The sequence below is a fragment of the Colossoma macropomum genome, unplaced genomic scaffold (genome assembly GCF_904425465.1).
Source record: "Colossoma macropomum unplaced genomic scaffold, Colossoma_macropomum, whole genome shotgun sequence".
Lineage (NCBI taxonomy): Eukaryota > Metazoa > Chordata > Actinopteri > Characiformes > Serrasalmidae > Colossoma > Colossoma macropomum.
The window spans coordinates 43,457,939-43,467,989 of NW_023494795.1; the positions used below are offsets into that span (position 1 = coordinate 43,457,939).

Sequence of the window (10,051 nt, forward strand, 5' to 3'; positions counted from 1 at the left end):
TAGGGCCCGACTGATGTGAACGTTTTGTGACTGATGCCAATTTTTATATTTGTGTTTAAATATTTGTTTTGTCCTCCAACAGTTTTATTTAAATAGCGCTTTACTGGCTGATAATTTAATTGTCAGTTCTCAACTGTCACACGTTTTAAGGGCCCTTGTAGTGGAAAACTGACTGTTCCATGCTTGTTTTAAATGATTGTTAAAGTTTTTAAAACGCACCATTCGCTCCTCAGAACATACCGTCCATCTATGGAAACAAAGCCTGTTTTGAGTGCATTGTTTTTGTGATGTCACGAAAAAGAACTCATTCACATAGACCTACCCATTCAGCCTACGGCCGTTTAGCTCCGCCCGTTCACACTGAAATGTTTCAGCTCGGACTGCTTTTTGAACGAAGCACAGAGCTCATTTACATATATCAGTCTTAAAGGCGCAGTAACATCATTAGACTGTTTTCAGACCACACAGATGTTAAATTGACCTCAAGGAGGAAACATGAAAAGCAGGACAATGTAAGATGTGGGCCTAAAAAGCAGAAACTCATAGTCTGAAATAATATATTGAAGCCCTGAGGGCGGAGCTTCCCACAATCCATTTATTTATTTATTTATTTATTTATTTATTTACATTAATTCTCTTTATAAAAAAGCTTTTTTTTTTAATTATAACATTATGTTCACTCTAAAGTGGAGACTGAGTTGCATTCTGTATGTTTTTTTAACACAGTGATACTGTTTTGTGTTCAGATTCTCCAGTCCAGCCTGTATTGTTGTCATACAGTTAAACAGAGAGCGACTTAAACTGAGCTGCTCAGTGACGCAGCTGCCTCAGGTTCTACTCTGTCATTGGGACATCAGGGGTCGAATCCCGGCTGTGCCACAACCAAAAAAAAGAAGCTAATTAATGTTATTGATGATATTGTCAGCTGAAACCAATAATACCACAGGTCACTAATATTGGTCAATATTATCGGGCAACCGATATATCAGTCAGGCCCTACAGCTGTGCAGCAGCTCCTCTTCTGTTTGTTAGCCGCCCATTCAGTCTAAACATTTAAATCAGGTCGTACAACAAACACAGTGAGAGACTGACGTGCTGCTCTTCCTCCAGCCGCCAAATCCAGTCATTATCAGAAATCCAATCATAAGCAGGTCACTGGAGATGCATTCGAAATGCCAGTTGTACACAGTGGCTAAATGTCTGACTGTTTTATGATCAGACCAGTCAGGATGTTAACAGCAGGTGTGAACAGGGTCATTGTGAGTGTGCATGTGTGTTTGAGAGGATTTGAGTGTGTACGGGTGAGTGAAGCACTGTCAGTCCATCATAAAGGACTGTATGAATATGAATGTATTTGTATTCCTATGTTTGTGTCCTGCTGTCTTCCCTCCTCTGTGAGAATCTGTGTCCTGCAACTGTGTCAGTGTCTCTGTCTGCTCTGGCTCTTATTTCACTCTCTTCTCTTCAAAAATCACTGGTTTTTTTTACATTATTTTCCTAAATTTAAAGACTAGCATTCACAGTGGTGGCATCATCCGCAAGGTCTGGGCGATACAGTCGAAAAAGTCATTTTAGAAATCATTTGATTGTTATTTTTTATATACAGTTATTATTTAGAACTATTGTATGCTAATCCCAATGCTGGTGACGTTTCCCACGTAGCCACACACCGTTTGCAAACGTGCTAACAGTGGGCCTCTTTCTCCAGTATCTCCCTAATTTGTGCTTAAATGTGTTCTTGAAAAAAAAGGTCCTAAGAAAAAGTCTACGTCAGATTCATGACGTGTTCTTAAAGCGCAGAACTGTTCTCACCTTGGTGCTCTTGAGTGTGTGTAGATTCTGTTCTTACCTAAGAACAAATCCCACATAAGAGAACATTGGTGAGTCAGAATCTTCGTCAAAACTGCGTCAGTGGGTTTTAATAAGAAATTTCTTCTTCAGAACGGTTGTTGAACGAGGCTCAGTGTTTCACACCATGTGGCTGTTCATTTCAGTGTCGATGTTAACAGGTCAGAGTGTTCATACAGCCTGAATTAGCAGAGAAGCACAGCAAGTGATCTGGCATCAGAGTAAATGTTAGGAAACAAATACTTTAATTGCCATCATCAAACTACAGCTAGTTAACTACAGTTTAATGCAGTTCACACCTTTTCCAGTAGATCAAACTATTGCCCAATCACAAGTCAAAATACCAGCGAGGGCAAACAAATGTCACGCGTCTTTTTACAAATCATGTTTTTTATTAAGAAAATCAAAGTAACTGATCTCGCCTAGCTAGTAGCCAATGAAAAGGCAAAGAGAAAGATTTAAGACAAACATCGATAATTTAGAGACGAATGGACTTATTTGCATTTTAATCACTCCAACTGGTTTCCTGATACAGTTAATCTGCAACGAGAAACCGAAACACTAAAAAGTAACAAGGCACAGTAGTTATGTTCTGGCGCTTCATGCACCATTTAAGGTGGAACGGGAAAATTCGAACAAGAAGCTGGTGAATGAGAAGCGAATGTTAGTCTGTTATTCTACTACAGCTACAGCTGAGCTTCAGAAGTCTGTCTTCATTTGTATTGTTGCCTACACTGGTACTTCAGCACATACTGAGACATACTTACAGCTAAGATGGTAAAACAGACATAAAGTGTTGAGGCTCCCAAGGTGGTTTGATTTTTGTTGAAAGGACAAAATGGCTCTTCTTAACATTTGGGTTGCTGTCTGTAGGACATCTTCTCCCTCCCGACTAGGCAGTGTTACGAACCCACGTTCTGTCTAGGGTACGTGGGATCGGTAACATGTGGCATTAAAATACTGAACTGGTGAGAATTGATTAGAAGCGTGAGGAACAGACCAAAATAGAGCTTTTAGAGCCATTTTTATTAAAACAAACATCAATCAAACCAGAGTGCTGTGATACCCAGTACCACACTGGAAGAATCAAACTGGACAGCACCAAAGAAAAGAACATATCAAAACCGAACCACGCTTATCTACTCTGAAACCAAAAGTATTTAGCTAATCTAAAAAAAGGAAGCCAAAGCTAACTACCCTAAACTTCCCTAGCCAGTAACCAAAAGCACATGTGGCGGTGCCCTCTGACCTAGGGAGCTAGACAGAGTAGACATCTACGTGGTGCAAATGTATAGGCGCACCCCTCTTACCTGTTTGAAACCCCAGGTGGTACAAACAATCTCTTGTGAAACAAAGTTAAAAGTTAAAACACCGCAGCCGAAGTACTTCCTCTAACATAAAAGACAAAATCATGCAGACTAAGTTGAAAGAAGCTCTGGTAAAATACCCAAAACAAAGCACTCCCAACACAGGAGATTAAAACAGCACATGTAATCAGTCCTCTCTCTTCGGCCATCTTGAAGGCCTCTTTTAAAACATAGGCTCCTCCCCCAACTGCACCAGCCAGGCCTCTGATTGGTTCCAGAGCAGGTACCTCTATGAAGGAAGAGACCAAGAGAGAGAGGGAGAGAGACACAAACACAAAAAAAAACAGAATACGTGCTTACACGTGACAGGCAGTAAAAGGCAAACAGCGCCACCCAGTGTACTGCATGCTTTTGCTGCTAGTATTAGATTCAGGAACACAGAAGAGCAGTTATGTTACTGAAAATCTCCATTATTATCGCTTTATCGCCCAGGCCTAGCATCCGCTCCTTGTGTTGATGTATGACGCTCTATGTCTTTAACATACTACTCCTCCACCCCTCCACCCCCCGCCCCATCCGTCAGGCTGCATCCGGTCATCATGAGGGTCAGGATTACGGCGCCACGGCTCCAATTAACGCCTCACACTTCTGATCAGTAATCACTGCTCAGCCTGCTTTTACCACTGCACACTGGGACAGGTACCACAGCTTAGCACCCAAATCCCACACGCCGCACTGCAGTCACTGCACAACAAGACACTGATTACATAAGGAGCTCCTGCACGCTTCAGAGTCACTGTGGACTTGCCATTGCACTGAATTGCAGCAAATCAAACACTGTGAAAGCTCTTATAATAGCAATACAGTATAGATATAATGCAAAATATAGAAAATAGTAGGTGGAATCAGACCCTGATTCAGTGATGCGCAACTGCTTGCTTGAAATGTGATGAGCACTTTGCACTTTGCAGGCAAATCAGTACCGACTGTGAAAGCTGAAAAGCTTTATATCATCCAAATTGAAACAGATTTCTTTTTTGTCTTTATATTAAATCTGCATGTTTTTTTTGAGACATTTAAGCTTCAAAATCACTGCAGTTATTACCAGCTTAATTCAGATTCACTGCCATTTCACTGCGTATGCCGCCCACAAATGTGTTCTTTCGTAGCTGCTGTTGTGAGGCTGGACAAGCTTTAGAGAGCAGTGGTAAAAATCCCATTTAACTAATGAGATCAGTTTATATCACAATACCTACATTCAGAGTCGGTTATTCATTCAGCCTAATGAGAAACTGTAGAACAGACTCAGTTTATATCACAATACCTACATTTAGAGTCAGTTATTCATTCAGCCTAATGAGAAACTGTAGAACAGACTCGGTTTATATCACAATACCTACATTTAGAGTCAGTTATTCATTCAGCCTAATGAGAAACTGTAGAACAGACTCGGTTTATATCACAATACCTACATTTAGAGTCGGTTATTCATTCAGCCTAATGAGAAACTGTAGAACAGACTCGGTTTATATCACAATACCTACATTTAGAGTCGGTTATTCATTCAGCCTAATGAGAAACTGTAGAACAGACTCGGTTTATATCACAATACCTACATTTAGAGTCGGTTATTCATTCAGCCTAATGAGAAACTGTAGAACAGACTCGGTTTATATCACAATACCTACATTTAGAGTCAGTTATTCATTCAGCCTAATGAGAAACAGATAAAAAATATCATTTAAATGCATTGTTTGTTTCTTTTGTGCTCATCCCAGCTATGAAATATTGTCTTTCCTTAACTACTCTCATCTGTACCGTGTTCACTAAAGTAACTCACATAACTGCTGACATCTCACATTAATACGTGTATCCATATATAAACACAGCTTTCATGATGCAGTATTTGTCTGTTTGTTTGTACTCAGTTACCCAGAGAGGTAAATTAGAGTAAACGAAAGATTTTTCATATTTATACTGTTGAAGCAGCTGTGATAATATATTTGTCTGTGTTTCCAGGAAAATGTGAACGGATCAGCCGTGAGTCCTGCTGCTCACAACGGGCCGGCTACCAAACTGTAAACACACAAGCACATAAACTGAAGGCCTGCTGACCATCACCTTCCTGATGGCTCAGTGCACGTGGTATCGTGTTCAGGTGCTGCTGCTGTTCTGGCTCTTCTGAAGCGTCATGGACTGTATTTAGAATTTAATTTAAAGATTGTAAAAGAACGTTTAGCTAAATCAGTAAATGTAGATTATACAGTGCTGTGCAAAAATCAGAGAGCACATATATTTAATTTCCACTCAAATGGTCAATAAGTGACCCAACAGTTAAATCTAATACAACTCTATTTCCAAAAAAGTTCGGACGCTGTGCAGAATGTAAATAAAAATAGGATGCAGTGATGTGCAAATCATGTAAACCATATTTTTAAAGGAAAATACTATCAGATAACATATCAGATGTTGAAACTGAGAAATTTTATTGGTTTTTTTTTTTAAATATATGTCTATTTTGAATTTGACGTCAAGAACATGTTCCAAAAAAGTTGTTTCATCACCTCTTCTTTAACAGCACTCTGTGAAATATAGGGTTTAAATGATCTGCACATCACTGCATTTTGTTTTTATTTGCATTTTGAGAAGATTCTCAGTGAGTTTTGTGAGAACAGCTTTTGTTGGAGAACTCAGCTGGAACTGTTTGGGTGGAAGATTGGAAGGACTGAGGAGTTAAAGTGGCAGCAGAAGTTAACAAACTAAATCCTGATAGATTTGGTACATTAAGTGTTGGGGGTGTTTTTTAGTTTAATGTTTTTATCTGACAGTAAAAAATGAGTAACTTGTACTGAATGTCTGTTAATTTAATGAGAAGTGCTCTGAATTTTACTCAGTGCTGTATATAAATAAACCAGCGAGCTGATCTCTGTACAGGTTATTTTGCTACGAACAAAAACTAAACTGTTTAACTGGATTCAGTGCTGCACAGTTCCTAAGTACAAAACACTGTACTTATAGTTGTTGATGGTATTTTTAAATGAGGCACTAGTTGGGCGTTTTGTCTGTTTCAACTTATCAAACCTCAGAAAAACAAATTATTTTGGATCCCTAATTGTCGACCATCTCACTGTTTAGAAAATTACGACGTTGTTGCGTAGATGAGATACGAGTATTGCTACATACATGCTACAAACAAGCTGACACTCCTGCGCATTGAAATAACGATACTGTTGGACTGTAACCTCCTTCTGCAGTGCCCCCTAGTGGCCATTCTGCTGGCAGAATGGAACTCGTCTCGCTTGCTTTTAATTAATGTAAAAAAATGAAACATTTTCCCCGTAACTCTGTTATCTTTTTTTGTTGTCTCTCTTTGTGAATGTTGTTGAGCTACTACCGAGCAATAAGTGGTGAAAGGGAAGGGTGGGAGCCCTCCGCTGTGAAAAACAATTCACACCTCTCCACAAAGACGTCAGTGCGGAGATGAACCTGCAGCTTTCTTCATATCAAACAGTCCTGCACAACTGACGCAACAAACACAGCATTTAAACACAATAAACACACTTTTAGAAATGCTGACCTGCGAAGGCCAAAATCAGCTGCAGGGTCAGTTCGCATGTGGCACTATTCGTATTTCAACTCTTTAACAGAAATAGAAATAGAAATGTGTTCAGACTTAACACAATAACTGCAACTGTGATGAATGGATTGTGTGAACTTGTCCTGCGAAATCTGCACTGTTTTAATGTTTGTGCTTCCATTTTTTTTTATTTTTTCAAAGGGGAAATCCACCCATCTCTTCGGAATTTCTGCATCATTCAGTGTGTGAGATGTAAACAGAGAGATTCAGAGTGGTTTGGTGTGAAATGGTTCAGATGTCTTTACAGTGGTGCTGATAGGAACCAGGGGTCGCCATGACTACAACACAAATATAGACATTTTATTTACTATCCAGAACCACCAGTGAACCTACACGAGTCTTCTGAGTTTATATGGAATGTTGATGATGGAAAATAGTGGAAAATCTGAAATAATACGTTTTCTTTGGGGACTATTTTGCCTCACAGCGCCCTGCATGTATCCCTCCACCATGAATGGAGTTTAAGTTCTCTAAACTATCATAAAACAGTGTCTCAGTCATCAGGCAGTGAATTCATAACCATTTCATGTAGGAACTTTCTGTGAGGGAGCTTTTAGAGGTGGACGTCTGGTTCCTATCACCACCACTGTTAACAGGTGAACTCTGAATGACTTTGTTTGCATCTTAACATTCCTGCATAATTAAAAGGTTAAACTTTTCCCTTTAAAGGAGAGAAAGGGACAGAAGAGCCTGTATTGTTTGTAGCACTTTATACTGTGAGTTAAAGTCCAAACTGTGAGCTAGGCTGCGTTCCCTGTACAACACGGAGCGCTGCAGTAAGTGCCTGCAGAAAAGTGTATAGCATTAAAGGAGTAATCCAACTATTTTCATTCTGACCTCTATCGTCTTTATCTCTTTCATACGGTCGATTGGCACAGACCATAATTTCGGCAGGTTTTACTAAGAACAGAAATCATGTTGACTCAAAATACCATTATAACTGCACTGAATGTGCAGCTGCTGGAGCTGAAGCATCTGCTCATTAGCTTCTGCTGGCAGAGGCGGGGAGTGTTGTGTTACTATGATACAGAGGAAGCTGATAGAGATTAGACTGAAAAACACCGGAGTGTTCCTCTAAAGGGTGAACTGAGAGAGCCTGTTTTGGTGTTGATGATAAGCTAAAGCTGATGATTCGTCACCATACTGTCAACATGCCTGTCATGTTTGTACAAATGTAAATGTTTTTTTTTCATGTGCAGGAAACTTTAAAAACAACTGGAGCTTTGACTGCTGGTTTTGACAACAGAGACGCTCATTTAAATTTCTTTTACTAAACATTGCTAATGTTAGCAAAGTAGAACAAACCAGCAGCATTAATGAAAAAAATCAGTATCTATAAAAAGTACAGAAAGCAGGTGGTGTCAGTGAGCGTGTTTACATTCACTCAATAATCCGATTATAATCAGATTTCTGCAGTTATCTGATTTTTTTAAATGGTCGTATAAACAGCACACTCTGATTTCTTAGATCTAAAAATCCGATTAAGAAATCCGATAAAGAGGCTGGATTTAGCTCAGTAATCAGATTTTTTAGTGCATTTAAACTCTTATTCTGATTTCTTTCGTATTTCTCAGTCTGAGCATGTGCAAAAACAGACGGTGGTACCGAAAATAAGCGATCAGAGTTGCAGCAAAACACTTTTGGAGCAGCACTGAAACCAAATACATGCTTGACGAAATCCATCCATCCATCATCTAAACCGCTTATCCTTCTGGGTCGCGGTGGGGTGCTGGAGCCTATCCCAGCTGTCATTGGGCGGAAGGCTGCTTGACGAAATGAAGGATTTAAATATTCTTCATCTTCTGGATGATGTTTGTTCATATTTTCAGCTAAAGTGGCGCGATGTTTAAAAAAAGCTGCAGCATGAAGTTTACGTTACGTTTACATCAAGACTTCTGTGAGTTTATTGGCTGGTTTCACATTCTCTGATTACCCAAGTGCATGTAAACATGTTGATCGGATTATTGACAAAATCTGATTTTCTGCAGTTATCAGATTATTATGTGTATGTAAACACACTCGATGTTATCGTGTTTATGACACAGTAATGAACTCACTGATCGTCATGTTCTGAAAGGTTACGGTGCAAAAGTATTCAGCCACACAAAACAGATGTTGAAGCTGTTCATCTGGGCAGTGAGAGAGTTTCAGCCAGAAAAAACACTTTAGAACATGAGAACAAAAACAAATAAACCTAAATACAGTAAAAAATAAAACTGTTAAAGTAAAACACACTAAAAAAGGGTGTTTTCATTTTAAAAGGTCAGTTTTACAGTTTATCTCTCATATTTGAGAAAATAAAATATCAAATATGGCAGATAAATAGATAGATAGACAGATAGATAGATAGACAGACAGATAGATAGACAGATAGATAGATAGATAGACAGACAGACAGACAGATAGATAGATAGATAGATAGATAGATAGATAGATAAATATTTACATAGCACATAATACAGATATGTTGTATTTACAAGAGAGCAGGTGTTGCACTAAGTGGTATGAGGGAGTTACATCACAGTGAATATAAGCATAACTATGAATTTCAGCAGTGTTTACAGTCTAAAGTGCGCAGTGAGAGTGTCAATGCAAAACATATAAACATTTCTTTTATGATTTATTTTTCCCCAATATCTTAAGTTCAGTAAATAAACAGTAATTGTGTATTAAAATGTGCAGAACTGGGTTCTCTGTGGAGGATGTGTTTATTTATTCACACTTAGAAAATCAACCGCAACATCATGTGGCCGAACTTTTTGCATATGACTGTATTTTCACACTGATATTTGAATTGTCCTTTGTTTTTGTAAAAACTAGCAGTCATGTGACCAAAAGAGTAGGGGTGCTCAAACTTTTGTGTCTGATTGTATTTATGAAAGCTAGACGTTATCAGAAAAAAATCAAAAGGTATTGGTTATTGGATGGTAAGTGTAGATACTGTAAATACTGTAAATACTGAGCTTCCTGGGAGATTTAAAACTGATTGCTGTTTTTCTGAATGTTAGTGTCTTTTCTAAGCTGATAACACTGACCGCCCAGATAAACAGCTCTAATCATCATCACAGCCGACTTTTCTGTTTCTGAATGTGTTTCAGGTTTTAAATGTTTCCTCGTCTCAGTGAATCAGTCCTGACGTATTTATTTGAATGGGAATGTGAAAATGTTCTAAAACTTTCTAAAAGCTTTACCTTTTGTACTGTTCAACTTTTAACAGCTAAATCAATGAACAGATTAAGTAGCAATAAATAAAATTTTG

General features: G+C 38.6%; 1 protein-coding gene across 2 annotated transcripts in view; it reads left to right on the top strand.

The window, feature by feature from the left end:
- Positions 1 to 7,628, top strand: part of flvcr2b (FLVCR heme transporter 2b) — a 37,378-nt gene extending 29,750 nt beyond the window's left edge. Inside the window, exons 10-11 of one of the 2 annotated variants that reach the window (XM_036582474.1) lie at positions 3,739 to 3,854; positions 5,175 to 7,628. In XM_036582474.1, the coding sequence (XP_036438367.1) occupies positions 3,739 to 3,807 (69 nt within the window). In that variant the 3' untranslated portion in view covers positions 3,808 to 3,854; positions 5,175 to 7,628. The remainder of the gene's footprint in view (positions 1 to 3,738; positions 3,855 to 5,174) is intronic. The other variant, XM_036582475.1, reaches the window with a different exon arrangement.
- Positions 7,629 to 10,051: the final 2,423 nt, after the last annotated feature.